This window comes from Uloborus diversus, chromosome 3, assembly GCF_026930045.1.
Source record: "Uloborus diversus isolate 005 chromosome 3, Udiv.v.3.1, whole genome shotgun sequence".
NCBI lineage: Eukaryota > Metazoa > Arthropoda > Arachnida > Araneae > Uloboridae > Uloborus > Uloborus diversus.
In genome coordinates, this window is record NC_072733.1 from 207,531,744 (window position 1) to 207,556,574 (window position 24,831).

A 24,831-nucleotide genomic window follows, 5' to 3' on the forward strand; every position below is an offset into this window, starting at 1 on the left:
ACACTTTTTCATTTCTCAAAAATTTCTTTTTTCTTTTTTTTTACTATGTCATAAAAAAAGTCTTGAACTGTGAAGTAATATGGCACAAACCACATATTCATACGACAATTGGCTAATTTTCTATGAATTTGTAAAATGTGTCAAGGACTTTTCGGATGCCCTGTACTTCATTGGTTTTAGCGTATTTTAAGATTCCGAAAAAAATCGGATAATTGAGCGATTTTTAACTGCACAGATATCCACATTCAGACAGTTGGAAACTCAGATTGACTTTTTAACGATTAGCATCCAGTCATGTCGCTTGTATTTTCCTCCTTTTTTTTGCTTCATTGTGTAGCCTCCGCTTAGAATTACATTATTATTTTACTTATCAACTATCTACCATTCACTCAACTCTCTTAAAATGACTACAAACCTTTTTCTCTTTCTTTAATTCCTTTCTTCCTATCTTTGAAAGCCATTCTGTTTTAGCTTTACCTTTGATTCCTTTGATGACCTTTCGGGTGCGGGTACTGTTTCTTCTATAATGATCGAAACTCGGATTTCTTTTTAACCATTTTCTTCTCTTATCGTTCCATTAGCGTCGTTTGCTGAGCATGTTCCCTTTTTGGAACACTATCTTTCGTCTACAAAAGGATATCGACATGACACCGCATATCATTATTTTTCACATTCCTATTCCTCAATGCGCAAAGTTTACTATACACTTATCTCTTCCTATTACAGTTGGACCTTAGTTTTACCAACCTCCATTTCTATAACTCTTCCTCGGATGTACGCATATTTTTCATATCTTCCTTGGAACATTCAAATTTTATCTAGCGAAATTTTATCTCGCTATAAAACATTTTTTCACGCGATTTCTCAGAATATTGAACTGAAAGTGGTTTTCGAAAAATTTCATTTTTCAGAAATTGTTAATATAGCTTTAGCGATTTCTCAACCCTTCTGTTCAAATATAATATGACAGTATTTATTCACAAAGGATGGGCTGTCACTGAAATAAGTGTCGAATAGCACGTATTCTTAAAATGCCAGTTTTTATTAACTCAGTGTTACTAAAAACTATTTAAAATTAAAAAAACGTTTTCTGAACACATTTTTTCAATTAAAAACGAAGCAGGTTTTTCAGTTAAAAGTTATTACAGCAATCTCTGTGGACTTACAATATCACCTTGATTCTTCCTTACGTATTTTTATAAATAGAATTACAGTAAAATCCCTCTAATGCGGACACTAACATAACAATTTTTTTTGTCCGCAATAAAGAGGTGTCCGCAAGACAGGGATTTAATAATGATATTTGCATTGGAACTGGGGAATTAAAAATTGTCCGCATAAGAGGGGTGTCCGTTAGGAGGGGTTTTACTGTACTCACAAATGGAGAAAATATTTTTTTAAATATTATTTAATGCGTTTTGCATCATAATTAGTTTTCTTCAATTTAAAGTAAATTTATAGATATTATCGCATTACAAAATGAGAATATCTAATTACAAAATTTTTAGTGCAATAAAAATTATTGCCAGGCTTTTTGAGGTTTGTCTAACTATTCGTTTCGCGTGTCATTTTTAACATTTTTCAATACGCCGTAAAGTTTTAGGTAAATAAGGATGATTCATGCGAAATACACGTGTCCTTAAACACAAAAGAAAGACTTTAGCGCCTTTACATGATCTAAGACAATATATTTCCCAGTTTTTGTTTTAAACGTTTCGACTTCGTCCAGTAAGTATGGTCGCACTTGTCTGAATGTAGAATCGGACAATCAAAAACTGTTCTCTTGCCTAGAAGTCAAACTTGAAATTCAAAACTACATTCTGAATGATATTACCTAACAAGCAAAAATGGCATCGGAAGAACTAATTCTTTTTTAATAAAGTGTGGTCCGAAAGTTAGGTTAAGCACTCCAATTTGAAAGTATTCCATAAACAGTAACATGATCGTTTGGATGAAAACCATTTCATATATTTTTTCGTAATTATTTAATACATTTCGAATAAAATCAATGCAAAGACCCTTAAAGGACTTTAAGATATATCATAAAGCATAGAAAAAGACATGTATAGGGAATAGTCATTTCAGAAGGCATCAGAGAATATTTCTTGAAGTTAAAGGGTATTGAAAAATTGCGTATAAAAGATTGCAATGGCTTCAATGTTGTATTCCTTCAAATAGGTAGAGGATGAGATCCTAGCTGTAAATCTGGTCGATGTCCGGCATGTGAGCCTGGATGACGTTGTCATCATCATGTCCATCCCTCGTCGTCTTGTATTGACCATTCGGTCTCGCATCAGTGGCCGAATGACTGCTGCCATGGCGGCTCGACCAGCTCTGGATGAAGTTCGACCCCCCGTGGTGGTGGTAAAGAAAGAATTCGTCGAGGAGCCGAATGATGATTACAATGCACCGAATGACTGGATGCGAGTGCCGCCTGCTAGGACACAAGTCATGCTGGAATCTCATCATCAAGTACCAAATCAAAGGCAGCAACCTGATGTAAGTTCCCTTTTTGTGAACATCTATTTTTAACTAAAACTATCACTTTTTTGATGGGAATTTTACTTCATAAGACAAAGGTTGTTGATAAGACAAAGGTTGTTGACATATCAAGAAAATCTTTAAAGTTCTGGAACAAGTAAAATATGAAAATAATAAGTTTGGAAATACTATTTCATGTAATTTCTCAGTTTGAAAATGAATGTTTTGAAATCATTTTTCCTTAGATTTTGCATTACTTCAATGAGATTTCTTTCATTTTGTTTCACTCGTAATTCGCCGGAATAAATAGTTAAAACAGCAGATTTTTTTTTTCACGCCGTTCTTTTTTTATGTGGTATTTGCAGTCTTGCATGTCGCTTACATATTAGGAAATATACTATTCATTTGTTTTGAAATTCAAAAGCAAGAAAATTTTCAAACACAGTTGAAGTTCAAAGTGCAAATTAGTGATATTAATTTTATTTTATATTTAACCCGTTGAAAACTTTTTTATAACTCATTTTTGTGTACAAATATTAGAACAATTTCTTACATTATGAACTTGCATGTGAAGTTACTCATTTACTTTCAAACAAAATCTCTGACGTAAATCAATTTAAAATATATGAAATGAATCTATTCTTGAGACCAGAGCTTCTGTGGTTCAAAACTTGTAGTGACGTATTCGAAATTTAGTAACAACCATTTCAAAGTGGTTATAAATATTAATGAAAATGGAATAATGTTCTTTGATTATTAAAGTTCTTAACTCTGTTATAAATAATTATGTATTTAATTCCAGGAAAAAATTATATCCGTTTCACATTTGCAAGTCAAGTTGTTTTAGTAAAATAAATATATGATACATCTTAGGAACACGAAATTTTTACTTTGTTTAAATGTAACAAATAAATAACATCAATTATGTATTTGGATACATAATTGATGTTATTTATTTGTTACATTTCAATATCAATATACAGTCTCTGCGATTCACTCCTTGCTCGAAGTTTGTTTAGTAACAGTATTTGTCACTTTTATGGTGTACCCCAAATGCAAAAATGCTTTAAAGTAGATCCACTCCGTGCACAAAGTTTGTCTGGTAACGAATGGTGCACTTTTATGGTGTACCAAAAAGAAAATGTTAGAAATATTTCAATTTCAATGCATACAAGGAATGTATAGTAAAATAAACACTATACAACACAAATAGGCGAATGAAGTTGTAAAACTTGGATATTATTTTAATCTTGTTATAACTACATTTGTTAACCACCAAAAGATAAAATATTTTACTTCAAGTGGAGACATGTTTTGAAAATATTTTATGTAAACGTTACCACGTAATTATTCTTTTTTTTCTTTTTGTAGATTGAATTTAACTCTCCAATGATACATTACTACTAACTGTTCTTTACATCTCTTTCCGATTTTCTCGTTTCTATAAATATTAGAGATAATCAGCGATATCGATCTCATTGCCTAAAAACCAGCATACTTGAAAAATAAGATCTCGCGTATTTTTTAGAATTTTTGTGGACAATGTCTGTAACCAAAACGCGGCTCATTAGAATATCTTAAATGAAAAATGATCAAGATGCTTTGTTCTAAAAGATGACATAAATAAAAAAAGAAGTAAATAAAATAAATTAATACTTCATATTATGATAAATAATAGTGCCTTACTATCGAATGCATCCCAATTAAAAGTCAAAGTTTGAAATTCCGGGAATAAAAAGTGCAAATATGTGATTAAAAATTTCATTCGTGAAAATACATTGAGCATAATTAATAAATAGAGTAAAAATCCATAAAGCACCCTTTAGCATACAAAATTTATGAAATTACGTTATTATTGTTTAAGTCCTAGGCTGTGAGCTAAGAATTTTTCATGTAGGGTATAGGGTCAATGACTCATCATGGGTTAAGGGGTTTGTTGTTTGTTATTTTCTTTAAATTTGGATTGTTGTAGAAATGTGATGTTGAAGTTTTAGTTCATGGAAAAACTAATTCTTACGGTATTAGAGCTCAGGAGTTTCACTTTTATAAAGTGAAATTTTCATTCATTTTCAGCTATGATTTATAAATATTTCTTGACATAAATTGGGATACACTGGTTTAACCAGCTATGGGCATACTAAAAACTCATTATGGTCTTGCTGGCTAAATTCATTTATTTTCAAGAAATACACAAAATAAATAAATAAATAAATAAATAAAAACGTATTCAACCATGTCGAAAAATTATTGTTCTTACAATATAATCAAAATTCAACTTATCGATTTTAGCAACAATAAAATTATTAAATGGATAACTGACAAATCGCTTTTGAAAGCTTTGTTTGAACAACAACAAAAATATATAAATAAATAAAATAATTAGAACTATTTTACTGCTGCATTTTTATTTATTTTTTGCCAAATTTAACTTACGTTTTATCATCAACTCTAAACAATAAAATCAAAGCAAGAATGGCCAAAAAATCAGTTATGGTCCTATGTGCCCACAACTTAGTTACGGGCACATTAGCCTAAAAGGATCTTAAGTATCTTAATCAATGGAAAACACACAAATATGATAGAAAAAAAGCCAAGGAATGAGTAGGTACCTATAAAATAGTGATCTGATAAGAAACAGCACTATCAGGTCCTTAAGAACAGAACCTTTCAAAAACTTAAATTCAAAGAAAATTCACAATTAGTGATTGAAAAGCATTAAAATATTGAATTACACTGCACATAGATAAAAACTTATGTTTTGAAAAAATGTGGTGGAAAAGTTCTTGAAAGGTGCTATTTTGAGAATCCACTGAAGGTGTCCCCGGAATATCGATTACAAACATGATATTGAAAACGCAAGACAAACCTGCCCATTACTATTATTTCCTCTATCTAGGTTTCCTTGTAAAAAAAACTCCCTCTAGCGAGTTTCGCCCCCTTATAACGACAAACTTTTTAATTTGAATAGTTTTCACAATTCGTTCATATGGCAATGTGTCTTCCTACAACGAAGTTTCTCTTTTCAACTTTTGACTTAGAACATTTCGAACTTCTCCGACCGTTCGTCAAGACCTAACATAAAGCAAAAACATGTCGTTTTTGGGGATACAACTCTCACGAAGAAATTGGCATGTAAGCTTTATTCTTGAAACCATCTTCAACTGCAAAAAAATGGAAGAAATGGAAGAGAAACATTTGATCAACTAGTTCCCGAAATTTTGGCAATGCATACAGGATTTTTAACTCATTCTTATTCTACGGATGAAAATATTTGAAGCTTTTAAACTCATGAAAAAAGTGATAGCGAGTGAAAAAATAAAAACTAGGGGCGTGGTACAGCCAAAATCCAAAACGCATGGAAATGATAACAACATTAGAAGTCATTAAGTGAGTTATGAACCCAACAAACTCACCGGTTAGTATTTAAACTCGCTTTTGAAAACATGACTTTCTATCAACACATAAAACCACCAATTGCAAGGCAGCGTAACATAATAAACTTTTCAAATCAAACATGTGAAAACATAAGCACCTTAGTATTCTTTCAATTTACGAATTGTATCTCGCTTAATCCATTTTCACCAATGCGACATTTTTGCGCATATACTGGCTAGTAGTTCGGCGTTGCACGGTCTATCTCGAAAATAGAAATTGTGTCAAGTGAGGCATTTTCAACTATCAGGTTCAAACAAAAGAAAACATACATTGTAAAATTTCACGTCAACATGTAGAAAGAAGCAGTTATATGACTCAAAACTTTTTAGATTTTTTCAACATTCTAAAAATTCAGTCGTTGTTATTGTTAGGCGTTAACACTCCATTTATATTCTGGCAAAAAACTTCTAAGGGAGGCTTCTCCCCCTTCCCCCAAAGGGGGAAACCTCCTTATGTGAAATCCTGATCATCACAGGATCTCTGTGCTAAATTTGGCAAAGATCCGACGTTAAACTGTGAATTTGCAAAGAAAAATCCCTTAGGAGGGGGTGTTGCCCCCCATAAGAAGGTGAAAAACTCCTATGTGAGCTCATGAGCATCAAAGGACCTCTCTGTGCTAAATTTGGCAAAAATCCGACTTAAACTGGATTTGCATAAGGCGCACACACACATACATACATAGAACCATTTTTACACATATAGATTTGCACTTGATTTCCGGAGTTTTAAGCTTTGGCTTTTAATTTTCATGTCTTCGAATACAAGGAACCATTATGTAAATAAATATGGAGTACTAGCTTTTGAAGATTAGTATTTTTCTAAAATGTTATCTTAGATTTAAGAAATAATGAATTGAACGTGTCGCGGGCGTCATGATATAGTCGTTTCCGCAACGCGTATTAATCATGCTGATTTTTTAAAACTAGCTCCGCCTTCTTCTCTACCTAAAGAGGGTAACGATAATAACTATATTTTTACCTCTGAATGTCCGGCCCTTTAAGGACTAGAGGGATGAGACGCGGCGGAATGGCTTCCCCTGGATATCCTGCTTTCAACGGTGCCAGTATTGATCTGGTAGAAATCGACAGTCAGTAGGGGATAGTGTTACAGACACACAGACAGAAGCTCACAGGTTTTAATGGTATAGATAAGAAAATGTTCGAAAAGTTGCTAATTCATAATGGTTCTGTATATTCGAATATATGAAAATTAAAAGCCTGTCGTTGAAAAATGCGAATGCGAAGTGTCTCAGCTGAGTTGCGGCTGATTTTTGATTTTAAGTCATCATTAACTACTCGTGGAGGCGAAGGTTTTAGTATTTACCTTATTATACAATTTCGTTCTAAGTGAGCTTCACTTACGTGAAATTCGTTCTTTCAGGTGGCACCTTACTACTCACAGCTAAGCCACATGGGGACTCCGAAACCGCACGAGATCTGGGGAGATCCGCAAGCCGTACTCACCAGGCAGCCCAAGCCACAGCCCAACTTTCCAACTACACTAGCTGAACATACGGTAAATACCAAATACTCCCGAAAATTGTTCGATATTTTTATAAATTATTCAAATAAATCACTGATTAGGGGTCTTATTGGTTACATTTCGATATCAGACATATTTGTTTTCAACATAAATCCACTCACATTGGTATCAAACTTGATTACTTCCTGATCAACAGAACAAAAAATATTTACGGTTTTAAGGACCGTCGTATTTTTTAAACTACTTTACAGGTCGAGTTCTATGAAACAATGAAACCAAGATGTTTTCTGAAAACGTTGACAGATATATTACATGTTAAAATAAAGTAAGTTTTCAAATTCATCCTCAAGAAAAACTGTCTTTGTTGAAACTACTTTCAGCAAACAGATAAAAAAATTTGGAAAGAAAAAAAAGGAAGGTTTATTACATATGAGGCAGTGAGAAGCAAAGGGATGCAAGTGGACATTTTGAAGTTTTGAATAAAACGCGTTTAAAGATCAGATCCTAGGTAGATTTTCATTGAATTTTTTTTCTAAATCAAGCTGCATACCGGAACCTACCAGGGCTACTTGTATTATATCTTGCCTTATGATATAGGAGGGGTTCACCTACCATGTGTACCGGTTATCTCCAAATTTTTAATTTTGCCACTTGCATCCCTTTGCTTCTCACTGCCTCATATTAGGAGCAGTCAATGAAGGACGAGTCACAGGCAATTCCACAGTAATTATTTATTAAAACACAAAAGTATTGTGTTCAGGCGTTTAGGCATTTTTATCCCATCGTGACACTAATCGTATAATGCCGTTCTCGTAGAAATCTTTTGGTTGCTGTTTGAAACATTGTGCACTCACTCCTTGACTTAATCATCCGTTTAAATTCAGTGTCACCGCAGTGAGTTTTTGATTTCACCAAAGATGTGGAAGTCACATGGGGCTTAAGACTTCCGACTTGAACTTCTGCAGGGTAGCATTCCTGAAAAAAGTTTCACAATACCGCTGAGCATTGACAGTAGCTCCATACTCCAGGAAATCGCCAAAGAGAGGTCCCTTACGATGGAAGAAGAGCAAATATAGAAACTCGCCTACACTAGTGCGGAGGGTCTTGAATTTCTTTGGCGGAGCTACCCCCCACCCTATAGTCCAGATCTGTTCCCATATAACTTCAACATCTTCCGTTAACTAAGAAAAGTTCTGCGAGGTCACGGGTTTTAAACGGACGGTTAATCAAGGAGTGTGCGCACAATTGGTTCAAATAGCAACCAAAGGATTTACGAGCACAGTATTATACGATTGGTATCTCAATGAGATATGTGCCCTAAACCCCTATGGACAATACTTTTGAGTTTTTTGAGTTTTATCATATTAAATAATTACTGCGAAATTGCTTCTGACTCGTTATTAATTGACTGCTTCTAATATAATTTAGTGTCAGGAACGATTTAATTGTATAGGATTTAAATTCTAGTAGGAATAATCTTGCATTTTGCCTAAGATACTAACAAGAGGCACCTTTTTTTTGCGATGCGTGTCTTCTTGCCCTGTTTGAGGAGTATACTTAACGTAAACTACAATTTCACTATCCCTCGTTTAAGGAAAATCCACATGTAATAATTATTTACTCAAAATTTTATGGAATAAAATCAATTTCTCTTTCGTCCATTTTGAAAGTAGGATTGGAGGAGTCTATTTCGGGGCCCAAATGCTCATCATTACATTTTCTTTGCGCTTATCCATTTCTTATCCAAAACTCAGCAAATTTTAATCGGTAAAATGAAACATGTTTTGAAAATATCTTTTCCCTGGACCATTTGTTGACTCATCGAAATAAATTTAGACATCGTCACTTTAATATCAAATAATATAAAACTATGATATCAGGAGTACTTTACATTTAATTTTGTTCATATGTCTAAATGAATGAACGTTTGAACCTAAGCTCCGACAACCTAGCGGTATATCTTTTTTTTTTTTTTTTCAAGTTCCCAAAGTAAGCTGTTTTAAAAGCAAAATTTTTTGGAAGATTGTTTGGCATTGGAGCTGTCACATTTTAGAATAGCTATTTCTCTTTTGCTGTATTTCTAATTTCAACATCTGAAGAAATCTGTTTCCATGCTTTAGGTCCATACGTTCCATGCGGAAGCCACTGATCCTCGTCGGTTGTTCTTCCCGCCGCACCAACAGCAAGTCCATCCTCGGAGTGAACGCAACTTACCGGAACGGTACCGGTACCTTGAAGACCCATCTTTGAGGACTCGGTCCACGAGGTTGCTGAGAACCGAAAGCGAGCAACGTATTTCCACACTCGGTTCAGATGCCTATGACCGGTACTACTCGCTTGGAAGACCTCTGAGGAGATCTGGTTCTGGATTGTCTGTCACGATGCAACGCCGTGGAAGACCTAGAAGGTTGGTCCATTTCGCGTAGCTTCACGATCAATGTCTCTAAGAGATAGTTTTTCATCAGGAACAGTCATGGAAAACATATTCCAGTGAAACTTACTTAAATTCTTAATCATATATCTCTACCTGGCAAGCAAAAGGCACTAGATCCAGTTTTTTCAAAATCAAAATTTAGAGATCATTTTATTCAACTTTTTATACTTTATTCAAAGGTACAAAGCATAAAGATTGTCAAAAAGAAATTTTTATTCTTTAAGCCCATAAGTCACAATCCATTAATACAAACTATCAAAAAAGAAGTTTAAACTTATGTCCAGGATTTTTTTTTTTTTTTTTTTTTTTTTTTTTTGTGGCTTAGTGCCCTTTACCTCTCAGGTACGAAAATGATGCTGAATGATTAAGAAAAAGGAAAAATCACAGAATTTCACAGCAATGCAGAAAAATCAACAACGCCACATTCACATTCAAACTTATTGTGGTCACAAAAAGAAATTTGCAGGCATAAAAACAACAGACATCACTTTCTACAAGATTCTGCTGCACCGTACAGTGCGACTCTGGTTTGAGCAATGAACTTGAAAACATTTACCTCTGGGAAAGTTCAGTGAAAAGAGGACGTCGTTAATGGGGCAAATTTGAGTCGGAATATATTCTCAAACCTGCTATACGAAAGTTAGTCGACTCAATTCAGCGGCAATGACTCGTCCCTATTTCCCCAAAAAGAAGTAAGCGCTGTCAAGGTCATGGCTCCACTTATCAGAGCCACAGTACAAAATATTTTCGAAGCTCTATCTATCCTTTGGCTCCTCAAATGGCTAAAAATATGCGATGCTACAACGTTGGAGGCTAGAACCAAACCAACATTATAAATTTCTCGGAATGAAACTGTGCTTCAGTATTCATTTACAGGTCACAGACAAGTTACTGCACGGCAGAGATAATTCCTTTCCGAATCCTCAGAGTGGTATCGGAAGCAAAGCCAGATTGAGGTATTGGAAGCCAGATTGAGGAATTGTTCATGCAATTGAGTTGGACAAAATTCAATTGCATGAACAATTAAAGATTAACAATTGATTAATTGATAAACGTTACCACAGCAACTAACAATTGACCAATTGTAATTGTGGAAAATTACAATTAACGATTAATTAATTGTTAATTGTAGTTTACTACAGTTAACAATTAATTAACTGTTATTTTTAGTTTGCTACAATTAACAATTATCAATTGTTTTGTGAATTTTAATTAAAACTAACTCTTAAAAAAATTACTGGTTTTGTATAATATACTGTGCAGGCGACAGGTCTACCTGGGACGTGGACGCTGGACGGGTACCATATTATTATCTATTTAAATACACATGTTAGCAATTAATAAAAGATCAATGCTCAACAGTAACTTTATTACGAGCAATAAATTATTTACTGCAGCATATGACTTTTCCCAAAAATTCTTATGGCTCCATCGAAATTTCCTCAGAAAAGGTATATATTCCAATTAAAAATTCAAAAACATTTTTTTCCTATTTTGTTTTACTAATAAAAGTCTTAATAACATCTGAGAGAAATTTCAGAAATGTATCTTAATTATGTACATGATTTAAATTTTTTTTTAAAAAAACAGAGCGGTCTCTGAGACCTCACGTCCCCTGTTATGTCCTTCTTTCACACCTCCCCTGTTGTGGGTTAAACTAAAACAATGATTTACACAAACTTAAAACACTTAATTAAAACATAAACATTTACGTGTGGAAAAAGCTTGCCTAGACGAGATTAGTTCACGCGGCGAGCAAGAAATCACCACTGAACGAAAGTGCGAAATTGAATAATACTTTTGACTCTGTACTCTGCGCTATACCTATTGATACATAAAGTTAATTGTTAGTTTTAATTGTTTCATAAAAAAAATTAAAAAATTAAATGCAATTATTCTAATTGTGAGAAACGACTAACGTACACTAATCCAATTAAATTAATTGCAAAGTGCAATTAATTGCTTAATTGCAATGAATTTAATTGCAATTACTTTTTTAATCAATTAACAAGGCAATTGAAAAAAATAATTGATTAATGCCCAGCACAGATTGGAAGGCCCTAGGCCAAACATTTTTTCGGGGCCCCCTGCATTCAAACCTTACAATTTTACCCTTATTAGATCGTTGACTAAAGCAATTTTAACAATTAAAGCCCTTAAAAAAGCGGTGGTCCTAGGCCGAGGCCTAGTTGGCCAATTCAGTAATCAGGCCTTGATCGGAAGTCATCATTCCGAAAATCCTTCAGCATTTAGTGCTGGAAAGTCAGTGCTTTCCCTAATAACCAGTTCAATTCGGTAAACATGCTTCTTCAGGTAGTTCAACATTTCCCCGAGGATCACTTTTGCTTCATCACTCCGCGGCATCGTGCCATTGTATACCGTCTTTTCTTCCTTCTCCGAGATTAATTTCAGACGTAATACGAGTAAGAAAGCGGAGAAGTTCGGAATTAAGAAAAAGTTCCCGTCTTTCATTTCATTTAAGAATGTGTTTCCTCGGTCTCCAGTTTCTACTAAGAGACCTTTTATTAAAAGTCTTTCCCTATCTCCGAATTCTTGCCCAACCGATGTGTTCCTCCGGATTTGAACGCCGGCCGGTTCTTGGCATAGAGCCAAAAACATGGCTTAAATTCGCATCGATTTTCGGAGCTGAAGAAAAGAAAGAGGGTCAGGAGATAAATCTTCTCATTTTTAATGTATTTCGTGTTTTGGGAATGAAAGCAATAAAAACGCTATTTCTTTCTTATTTTCTTTTCCCAAAACTATTTTCTGTTTTCCGGAAAATTTTCAAATAGATTAGGATCTCCGAGCGCAGATAAAAATGGAAATACATAAATGAATATTAACTTAAAACTGCTGTAATGAAGACGTCAATCAATCGATGCAGATTACTTAATAGCTTCTGAAGGAAAACGTTTAAGGAGTGGTATAACATTTTGTTGGATTATTTTAATTAACATACTCATCCATTAATATTGCCTTCATTATTCTGATTAGTGTTTTAAATTCGCTATCGTATTGGAAAAATGTTTGAGCATACATCTTGCCTATTAAGCCTTATCCTGGACCATCATTTCGAATTTTTCCAGAAAGGAGGGGGGGGGAGGGAATAGCTTGTGTACTCAATGTAAATTTGATCCAAAAACTACCGAAACCACACTCACTTTTATATAAATCTACTGCTTACGTCAGATCTTTACTAAATTTTGCACAGTGGTTCTTCGATGCTCAGGAAATCACATAGTGAGAGTTTCGCCAGATAGTCCATGAAACGGAATATTTGCGCTTTTTAGTAAAAATGATTGACTTCTTGGAATTTTGAGCAAATCCGTAGAGGTCAAAGGCTGGATTTTGAGACATAAAATTCCTCTTTTCTACGCGTTGACGGGAAAATTATGCATTATTATTTTTTTCTTTTATTTAAGTCTGATTACTGAACTTGTGTCACTTGACACGACTTTTAATTTTGAGGCAGACCGTGACGAGACTTAAGGATTCAACCTAAACCAGAACCATAGAATATAAGTTAGATTTCCAATCCTAGTACAGTGATGTTGGCCCGTAAGGCCATTAAATTGTTTTGCCTCAAAACATTAGAAACAGATTTACATCGCAGATATGTTCTCTTGTTTATGCAACATCATTGAAATTAATATCATGAAATCATCCTTTTTACTTCCTTTCACAAAAAAGGAAGTATTGTATTCACGAAAATTTTCACTCAAAAATCGGCCTTAATTTCCATTTTGCTCACCTCCGAATGAATGTTGAGTTTATTTTTCAACTCGACCACACGTGGATATATGCCTAGGAGCGTACAGACACCCGAAATATCCATTTTGACGATCCCCGAGTTAATTACAACGAATTTTCTCGTGACGTCTGTATGTACGTATGTGTGTATGTATGTCACATAACTCAAGAAAGGAATGTCCTAGAAAGTTGACATTTGGTACTCAGACTCCTAGTGGGGTCTAGTTGTGCACCTCTCTTTTTGGTTGCATTTGGATGCTCCAAAGGAGGTCTTTTGCCCCTTTTTGAGAGGAAATCATTGTTAATTTCGATGTAAGCTCGAGTTGTGTTATAATTTGGCGGACACCTGACGATATATCGCCAGTCTTTTGGTCGCCAAGTTTTGTCGCCAGCTTGGCGACAAATTTGGCGATTTTTTTTAAAAATCTGGTTTTAATTGGGCCACTGTTGGTGATATTTATAGAGTAAACTATTGAATTACATTAAAACTGCCAATAATGAGAAAATGACTTTAAATTTGAGTAAAAGGAAGTCATGTGATGCACATATCAGCTCGTTTGTACCATTTTAGGGTTTTGTTGCGTTTCTTTAGAAGGTACGAAAACCTCTTGTAGTGTTATAAACCAAATAATATTACGAATGTTGCTACTTCCTTTTTTAAAAAACTTTATTTGATGAAGTCCTGTTTAGTTAAAATAAAACACCAAATCAACTTTTTAAAAACACCTGCTAATTTTTAAAAAATCTGATTATCAGATGATAAATGATTCAATCACAAAAAGAAAATTCTGTCAGTGTTCGTCAGTCAAACTCTGTAATCTGATTATAGAGCTGAACTACTTCATTTTGTGATGCCCATTATACCAAGATATCTACTGAGAAGTAAAATAGCCAAAACAAATATAATTCTTCACTGGATAAGAGCTGAATTATTTAAGTTTCTCATACATCCTATAATATCCAAAAATCTTTTTTCCTTCATACGAAATAAATCAGATAATCGTCTTCAATATTTTCCGCCGCGCAAAAACTTTTTATATGCGTTATCAATATGAACTGGATTCATTCTTCGTACTTAGATCCTTTTTTTCCGCTAACTTTTTGTGACACTATCTTGTTGTTCTGCTTTTTGTCTAACTCGTTATTTTTTCTCCCTATCTATTTTCATTGCACCATTACCGTGTTTCCCTTTCCTATCTTTTCTTGCTTCTTTTGCTTTGTTAGTTCATTTTCGCACTTGTTTCTTTGCTATTTTGGCGGAAGTCCTTTCGTATGTATTTGGGTCATTCTCCAGAAAATGTAACTTTTGAACGCAAATATTTTTCAATTTCGAACCCTTTTGTTTTCTTTTTTTTTTTTTTCATTCTTACGAGAAAATGTTACCTACTAGAAGCAACCATAAACAATGGCCCATCTAAGTTCCAATTATTTCACTCATAAATAAATTTTTAAAAAATGCCTTGTGTTCACGGAAATAAAAAAAGAAAATCTTTTAACATTCAAAATCGAGGTCAATTTAGTACCAAAGTAGTCGTTTTGTTAATTGTGCGAACAATCAGCTATTTTAATGATTAGTGGGAATATAATATTAAGCTCTCTTAATTAAAGTACGGATAAATAAGTAGTTTCAAATGTATGTTAAAAACTAGTATTTAGTAAATTGGAAGTTATACTGGCAATTTATAACATTGATATATGCCTATTAATGATGTATTTCCCCCTCCATCATTTATTTTCACCTCAGAAATAATAACATTGATGAGGCCTGTCACAGAGGTGAGGAATTTTCCATTAATATAGGGCTAATAGATACATTTTTCAGGGAAATTGTTTTTCTTCGTTGCTACAATCTGCACATGTTAAGCATATGAAAACATGTTCACTTCTTTTTTTACATTAATTTACATCCCTGAAGTTCAAGTTCTCGGGGGTGAGAAGTCAGAATAACCCAATGAGTTTTTAAAGTAAAATCTATTTTCTTGTTACCCGACTGCGCGTGCGCGACGCAAAGGAGGGTAATGTGTTTATCAGTCTATGTATGTATGTCCGTTTCTATGTGGCGTTCTAGGGGCTAAACGCCTTGGTCAATTTTGGTAATTCTTACGTCAATCGATTTGTTTTAACCTTGGGAGTGTCACTAAACACATGACAGTAATCAAAATTCACCATATCAACAACCAGTTGACAAAATATGGCAGTTCGGGATCGGTGCACGTTTGGTGTTGCACACTGTGTCGCACGCTACTTGCGTGCGACAAATGCAGGTAGTTTTCGCTGCCTGAATTTTTTTGTTTACTAAGTCTACTAATTGGGGTTTCAATGGCCAGTGGTATTAAGCGATTGCTTCTCCCACTTGAGGCGGTGTGTCAAGACACCCTCGATCCGGATGTACTTTCCCCTTCTTCTGATGTGAATTCTTTTATGTGTCCTTTATTTGTATTCTGTTCTGTAATAAAAAGTATATTATGCGTAACGAAGGCAAGACACTCAGATTGTAGTCCTCATCAAAAAAAAAAACAAAAAAACCTTGCAATAGGCACCGAAAGAAAGAAAGTCTACTAATTCGATTTTCATCTCTAAAATGTTGCATTTGTTTTTGCCTTGATTCAAGGGACTGAGTTTCGTGACGTGTACTTTCTCGATAGGCTTTTTTAGTTTTGCGAGAAAGATTTGACTGACGGGGGGGGGGGGAGACCTTTCCGATTGCACGTCATCGTGAGTTATACAGGCTGTTTATATAGCTGTGCTGTGGTTAACTTAAGGTCGCTCATTTTTGTCGAAGGCCAAGCACATGTAGCTTTAAGCCGAGTTAGGTCCCTAGAGGGACTAATTATCAGTAGTTTAGACCACCGCAAGTTACTTAATAGATCTCACGATACAAACAAAATCTTTCAATGAAATGACAAGATTGCGAAATGTACCGTATCATAATCATAATAAATAAGTCAATGAAAATTAACTAAAAAGTGTCAAATAAAAAAATTATTAAATAAAAACAAAAAACCCAACTGCATAAAAACCAAAAAAAAAAACTAAAAAGAAAAATATATAAGCCCAGTAGTTTAGAATGTTATTAAGTACTACTGAATAACTACACCGTTGAAATAGTTTTATAACCGTACACAGATAAGACAAATCATAAATTCAAAAGCAGAATAGAAGGATCAACAGTCGGGGCCCATTCAAATTTTACGGGTTTCTTTGAATCAGAAAGGAATGAGCCTCGACTGTTGATCCTTCTATTCTGCTTTTGAACTTATGATTTGTCTTATCTGTATACGGTTATAAAACTATTTCAACGGTGCAGTTATTCAGTAGTACTTAATAACATTCTAAACTACTGGGCTTATATATTTTTCTTTTTAGTTTTTTTGGTTTTTACGCAGTCGGGTTTTTTGTTTTTATTTAATAATTTTTTTTTCGACAAAAATCTCATAACTTCAATTATGGCTGAAAATAAACCAGGGGGCTGAAAATAAACAACCCTTGTATCATGGAAAATAAAATGTGATGTCATTACTGCTACGTGTTAATGATGAATGACATTTTGTGTTTATGTAACGGAGGCGAGAATTTATTGTGCAACATGACTTCTTATCCTACTAAAACGAACTAAAACACAATATTAAAAAAATAAATATACTTAAACAATTAGTATTTGAGACACTTGAGAAAGAAATAATAAATAAATAAGTATATACTTTTAATTAAAAAAGTTATTAAGCAACATAAACAGTCACACAAGGTGTGTGACATGCCACGGAGGTGAGAATTCACATGTTATGAACCAAAAATGCACTAAAACAAAAATTATTATTAAAAAACTGTTGCCAGGTTTGAATAGGTATATTTTTGATGAAATTAAAAATAATTGTTAAATGAATTGTTCCTTAACGTTTTTACTGTAAAAGGCGTGTGACAGAAAAGTTACACTTTTTGAAGAATGACACATTTCACACATTTTTCTTGATAATCAGAGTCTGCTGTACTTGATAAAATTTCAAGCACTTTCACTGCTCTGTTAAGAATTTCAATCTGCTAAGAATTTTCAAAAAAATGCTTTTACATTGGCAGTTCGTTTTCATTCTATTAGAGTTGGCGGTACCCGCCAAATACAGTAAAGATCTCAATATTCTTTTTTCATCTTTTGACGATTGTAAAAAGTAATGAGTCGTCAAGGTTGTAAAGGCAAACTTTAATAACGTTCAACTTTTATGTATAATCGCTACGTATCTCGTTAGATATGTCCGTTGCTAAGCCAAAGCACGCTCTACACTGTTAAAAATTCAGGAAGATTTTCTGGTAATTGTTACTGTAAAATGGCTGGCTAACGCATCGCCGATTTTCACGGTAATTTTTACCGGAGAAATAAGCGATCCCAGCGCCAATTGGTTGCTGCGGCCTACCAAGGAAACCGTAAAATTTTACAGTAACATTTGATTTTTACGGTAATAGTTACTGGCAACATGGATGCCAGTAACAATTACCGTAAATTTTCCGGAAAATTTTTAACAGTGTATTCATTGTTTCTGGAAATCTTGAAACTTTAATTGCATTATCTTGAAGTAGAGCCCGTGCTCTTCATAAATTTCGTGCAATGAAGCAAGGATATAATACATTTGGAATATTTGTACGGTATTTTCTGCAACACTTAATGCGTCTTTTACAGCAGAATAATTGTCCTACTGCTTCCATTTTCACAGCTTACACGAGGAATCTGCTGTAGAAAGCGGGCTGTTAGGAAAGTATCCGACTTTTTTCAGTAAACCTGATGGATATGAATCAAGCGTGCTTGCATAAGCTGACTTTAAACCTTTTTGCGTATACAGGATTTTTTTTTCCCTCTGTCAATAGCATCAATCACTGGTTAACAGAGTTAGACAGAGTTTTAGAATGTAAGGCTGCATTTGGAAGCAGTTCACCGGGTTACACCGCGTGGTTGGGTCAGGTTGCGATTAGGACGTCACTGGTAGTTTTTTTGTTGATCCCGGTAAAGCAGCTGTGTTTCCGAACACTCGTGGTTACAGCGCGGTTATTTCTAGTTCAGCAGCAGACGACACTGCAATCAAAGGGGGTGTAAAACTAGACACACGACCAGATTGGCCATAATATACCATGTGATCTTGCTAACCACGTCGAGACTGTAGTGAGAGTAGTTGCAACCGTGTCGACCAACAGAGAAAGACAGCAAACGTTTCCGAACGTTGTCTGGCCATGACTAAGAACAGCTGATTGCCGTTTACGAACGCTTGCGGTAGCACCAGTGTGATCGATCTCTGTTTCCGAACGTCCCCTTGGGCACTCAGTGGGGGTTTTTTTTTAATTTCAAGAAAAATGGCGAACCGACTGAGGCTGTGCGAGCGACTGCATCAATTTTTGTCAGAAACTGGGCGACAGCCAATTATAAACCATTCGAAAAGTACAGAAAGCTTTCAGTAACGATTTCTCGGCATATGTATCGCACTTGGTTTCCACGTTTTTGGCGAAAACTAGACACTTGTAGCGCAAAAGACTCCTTACTCTCTTGATATGGCCCCCTTGATTTCTGGCTGTTTCCCAAGCTCAAGAGAAGATTGAAAGATTAGTGCTGTAGTAATCGTTTTGGTCATTTTACTTAAAATGAAAAAAAATCTCATGAGGGTACTACACTTTACGTCAGTCAAATTCTGTTTGCCAGTGACTGACGCTATTGACAGACGATAAAAAATTCACGCATGCGCAGAAAGGTTCCAAAACACTCATGTAAGCGTGCTGGATTCCTATCCATCGGGTTTTCATACAAAAAATAAGGTCGGATTCTTTTTGAACCAGCCCTCGGATATGTTAGAAAGGTTTGGCAATGAACCTCTCCCTCCTCGTTTGGATATGGCCCTTCTCACCTCAAATATATAGTTTCTAGACACATGTTTAACATTTTCAAGCATTTCGAAGTACTTTAGAGCAATAAACTTCAAACTTTAATTTCTTCACGGGAAAGGAACTTCTTTTTCAGCTAAAGTTCGAGACAAAATGACATGCTCGTCACTTACAGTTCAGCACTTTAAAACTAAGTTTTTCTTGCACACAGAAAAGAATAAAACATTTTACAGATCAATGCTTTCAAGTACTTTCCATTTTTCTCCTTCAGAAACTAAGAAAAAAAAAGGGTTTAATGTATCGAAAGAAAACGTTCACCCAATACTTAAACTGTTTAAATATCTTCTCAGCTTTGTCCCAGACGATGATGGGCTTTCAAATCCTCTTAAAACAGAGAGGAAGATGGATCTTGAAAGGAAATCCTACTTTTCCTTATATGTTTAAAGGCTTTGATTTCTAAACACAAGATAAATCTTTCCTATGTCGCATTATACAAAACGTATAGTAAAATTAATGGGGAAAAAGGTAAACTATGCGTGCTTCATAACGTAAATAAGAACTTCCAGTGCTAGTCAAATTTATTGAACTCTATGAACAAAAAAAAAAAATATATATATATATACATATATATATTATTTCTACAGAAAATTCTGTTTACGAATAGCAATGATCCATAGCTATGTTTTATATACATTTTACAATGTCGATGATTGGTCACATTTGTTTACTAAATACCGAACTGCTCATTTACGCCATCCAGATACTGCAATTTCTCACTTAATTGTGATCGCCAGTCTGGAATAGCTATTTAAAAATAGAGCCGAAGGCTAAATATCTTTCATAGAAGCTGAGGTTATCTTCACATTGGTAGATAAATTTATTTCAGTCCACCTCTCAGAGGTCTGCAAACAAGGTGGGGATATACCTCTGCAAAAATAGAAATTAGGGTAAGGAACTACAAGTCACACCGCCCAACAGCCGAGATAAGGCAGAACTGCAAACAAATATCATAGAGCTTGTTTCAGTATTCAGACTGACGATCGCAAACAAGGATAAAATTGCAGTATCTGGATGCCATGCATTTGCTTTAAAAACAATGTTTAAAATATGAACAAATGCTTAATAGGAAACTACGTGAATAGTGTAAAAATGAAAAAGGTTTAAATTGGTAGCAATTGAAGGAGTATATTGAGACATTTTGTGACGCAAAAATTGTTTGCCTTCTCCCCCCCCCCCTCCTCTCCCGTTATCGAGACATAAAGTCCTAAAGTCTGTCAAAATTTTAAAAAACACGCCAAATTTAAAAACTGGACGAGAAATTCAAGGTACAAAGTGATTTCACCATCTGCATTTAGCAGGACATCCTTTTGCGAAGTGCGTGAAAAACGTTATCCATTGCTCACCGAAACTCAAAAGCTTTTGCGACGTTTCTTGAAATTTCGGCAGACGTTAGGACCCCATATTCCGATAACAGGGACACGAGGGCAAGCAATGTATGAGTCCAAAAGACGTTTTATACTCTACTAGTGGTACCCGCACGACTTTGCCCGTAGTTGAACATTAAAACTTCATTTGGTTCGCCTGTATATTTACAAAGAATGGATGACGAATTTCTCGCCAATTTGCTGTGTTCATTTGCTCGTCCATGTTACGGTTCCACGTTATGATAATTTCGTATTTTACTCTTCCACGTTGTGATAATTTGCTCGGTAAAATGTTCTTAAAATTGGAATAGAAAAAGAACAAAATTGAATTTTCGAAAAATCGCTTCAAGGTGCACACTCCCATGCTACAGACTAACCTTGTGCCAAATTTCGTGAAAATCGGCCAAGCGGTCTAAGCGCTGTGCGCGTTACAGAGATCCAGACAGAGAGACTTTCAGCTTTATTATTAGTAAAGATTTCAATTGCTACTTATTAAAAAAAAAAATTTCATCTTTCGCAAGTTTTCCTTCTTAGTGGTGTCTCAGCGAATGACCTTAATGTCTTTTCTTTCCAGAGCTGCCGATGAGATTAGCCAGCCCCTGCAGCCCCAGTCGGTAGCCAACCTGAGCAACCGGCGCAGGACCCATTTAGAAGGCAGCGCATCCGACACGGAAGCAACCGAAGGCGGCAAAGGCAGCATGGCTCAGCGGCAGCGGGGCATCGCGCGGCCCGCTTTCCCGCCACCAAGGGCCTACGGCACCCCCCAAGCAGCACGGAGCAACTCCCTGCCCCGGGTTCGTATGTCCGAGATGGACTTCCGGAGATTCCAGCAAATAACTCAGCAGCAGCAACCTCAGTCTGCAGCCGTTCGGCTCCTGCCCTACGATTCGCAATCGGATAGCGATGGGGCGCTCTCGGCCCCCGAACTGCCCGCCACCCGGAGTGGACGAAGAGACAGAGGTAATTCCAAAATAGATCTTCATAGCTTAATTTCGACGAGCTCGACCGGTAGGGACCGGTTGGTTGGTCACGTGACAGCTAATGATCACGTGTTCCAATCAACCAATCAGCTTAAAATGGTCACCGGTTGATCATAGAACGCTGCGTTCAGTACCGGTTTGTCACGGGTCGACCGGTTACGTTCGTCGAACTCAACCATAGAAAGTATTACAGTAGAGAGAATAAAGCCCCTAAAATTATTTTACCCTGATACCACGGACCCGTGGGACCGTTCGTTTATCAGGCCATGTTTATAAGAAGTAGCACAGTGTGCGGCAAATTAACCTCCCGGATTTGGAGAGGGCGCTGTGTGAGTTACGAATTTGGTCGATATGATCTTATTCCAGATAGGAAAAACTCATGTTAGGTTATCAAACCTTATAGTCACAGGTGCTGCATTGAAAACAAAAACGCCTGGATGACTACAGACCGATTCAATACTGAAAAATGTGACACATGTCATAGCGTCAGTTCAGGGATTTCTAAAGTGTTGCACTTTAGTATGCAGCTGCCCAGCAATTTTCTAATAGGAATGAAAGAAAAATCCTGGACAGCGTGAAAATCATTTTTCAACGTGAATCGTTTTCTGGCCGAACAGGATTATTTCGGCCGAATTGGAACGGAGTACAAAATTCTTGCTGAGTAGCAATCAAAAAACTACTATTTCGAAAATGCTCCTCTCACAACACATGTGACGCGCACCATTCAATGCCATTGCCATACTGCAAATGGCACGCATATTGCTATCTACCGATACCACTTCCACCACAGTCTCCCCACCACGACTCACACAGCGCCCTCTCCAAAAACGGGAGGATGCCGCACCCTGCACTGTAAAAAAATTCCGAAACGTTCCTGAGTGTTTCCGTGTAACGTTTCGGGATTTCAATGGTTTTTATCCACTTCCTGGAAATATCAAGTATCATTGTCAAAAAGTTTCCTGAATTGCTACAAGTTGTCCAAATGCAGACTTCTCTGCGTTGTGAAAAACATTTTTAGCTCCCAGTTTAAAGATTAACTAAGAGTATTTAAAAGGCGTATCAGCTTCCGTTCGATTTGGGCGTGTCCATGCTAATTAAACTCCCAAAGGGAGCAAATAAGTATGGACTACGTAGCCTTGCAAGAATTGCAATCAAGCGAGATGCTTAATACTTGCAATTCTGGCTTAGATGTGGCCATTTTCGCAAAACTACTTTTGCAACTGTCTTGATTCGTCAGGAAGGTGCCAAGCTGTTATATTATCTCTACCTATGGTTACTCTAAAATTCCGGAGACACGACTTGCTTTAAATGGGAAGATTTCTGGATTTTTCAGAAAGGTTACTGAATTTTATAGGAAAAAGGTCCTGTTTTTTGCGAGATATGTTACTGGCAGAAATTGGGTACATCAGCTGCCTATTATTTTCCAGGAACGTTTCTGAATCTTTTTTACAGTGTGTAATATTATTAATGCTACAATTTATGCAGTGTGTAATAAATGTTAGGACCTGGCTATTAATCTGTAAATCAATAATGAAAGCAATTAAATAAAATTTTACTAAGTTATAAGATAATTGCTGAAAAAAAATATTTCTCTGCACAGTGCATTTGACACAAACTCGATTGTCCGCACCGGCCTAAAATAACTCAAATTAAAGTAGGAGAAATTAAGTGTTTCTTTATTTTTTTTAAATCATCGTCATCATTTCTGTAATTATTCCAAACTTCTGTGAATGTACGCTATTTTTAAATATGTACATATTTAAAAGCACAGATAAATAAAAAATGCAGAGTTTAATTTATGGCGGTTATGTTTATTTATAGTTTCGACCATCTCATTACATATTTTATTATTCTTTACTACCTTATTCTTTCAAAAGTAGCGAATACAATTTTAAGATCTAACCATCGAATTAAATGTGAGTTGATTCTTTAATTACTTATGGCTTATTAAAATCTCACTTATTAATTAAAAAAAATGATAAACTCACGTTCAGACTGATGTATATAGTACCGTTTATAGTATAATCTTGTCTTTATTATTTTTTCAATTCAATAAAAATTGTCGAATGGGTGGCTTAACGATTAGGCATTATTCTAGTACGCCTTTGGTCGCGGGTTCTGCACCCAGGGTTAAAGTGGGTGGTAGCCAGTGGAGTTTCGAGATACAAAATATCGTAAGCGCTCATATCTTATAATTATGCAGCATGTTAATGATCCCTTTAGTGACTATTTGGCCCAAGCGTTCTCGGCTATATTAAAAACTTAGCACAATTATGCATTGCGAGTAGAATCAAGATGCGCCTAACTGTTGGGAAACTCATTTTTTATACAGAAAGAATAAGTATTAGCAAGAAAGAGCAATATTTATAATGGATGACACTATGAAGAAAGGGGACTGTTGTGGCCAGATCGGTAAGGTGTAGATATCGTGAATGGAGGGCTCCAAGTTCTATGCCAGCCGGTTCAAAGATCCTCCATGCTCGCTAACAGTGATTGGGGCATGTTAAATGTATCGTGGACTCAAAGTCCTGTACGTTCTGAATACAAATCAATACCTCGGTTGGTGCTAGATTTGGGCTTGCTTGGCTCCTGATCTGGATCCAAAAACTGAGCAGTCTTCATGGCCCAACCGGTTAAACCACATATAGTAGAAGGTAGGGGACCCTGGAGTGTAATTTAATGTATAGGTGAAAAAAATAATGCAACAGGAGAAAGTTTCAGAAAAAAAAGGAAAATTTTTAGCTTAATTAAAGTATTATTATTTTAGTACACAACCTAATGCAATATATATATATATATATATATATATATATATATATTCAGTACGTCTCGAGAATTGTATCTCGCGCTGACACTGCATAAACTATAATTATGAAACAATCTACATGCATGGAACCATTTCCCTCCGATCTACTAACAATCGTCTAACACCGTTACTATAAGCTTATAACTTTAAGTTTCCTTTGAGCTACTTAAGAAGCGGATTGTT

At 35.5% G+C, this 24,831-nt stretch overlaps 1 protein-coding gene across 1 annotated transcript in view; it reads left to right on the forward strand.

Moving 5' to 3' along the window:
- The window catches only part of LOC129218537 (rho GTPase-activating protein 100F-like), a 102,360-nt gene that overhangs the window by 42,450 nt on the left and 35,079 nt on the right, over positions 1–24,831 (forward strand). The window contains 4 exon segments of the mRNA XM_054852831.1: positions 2,179–2,499; positions 7,297–7,431; positions 9,498–9,805; positions 21,437–21,822. Coding sequence (XP_054708806.1) covers positions 2,179–2,499; positions 7,297–7,431; positions 9,498–9,805; positions 21,437–21,822 — 1,150 coding nt within the window.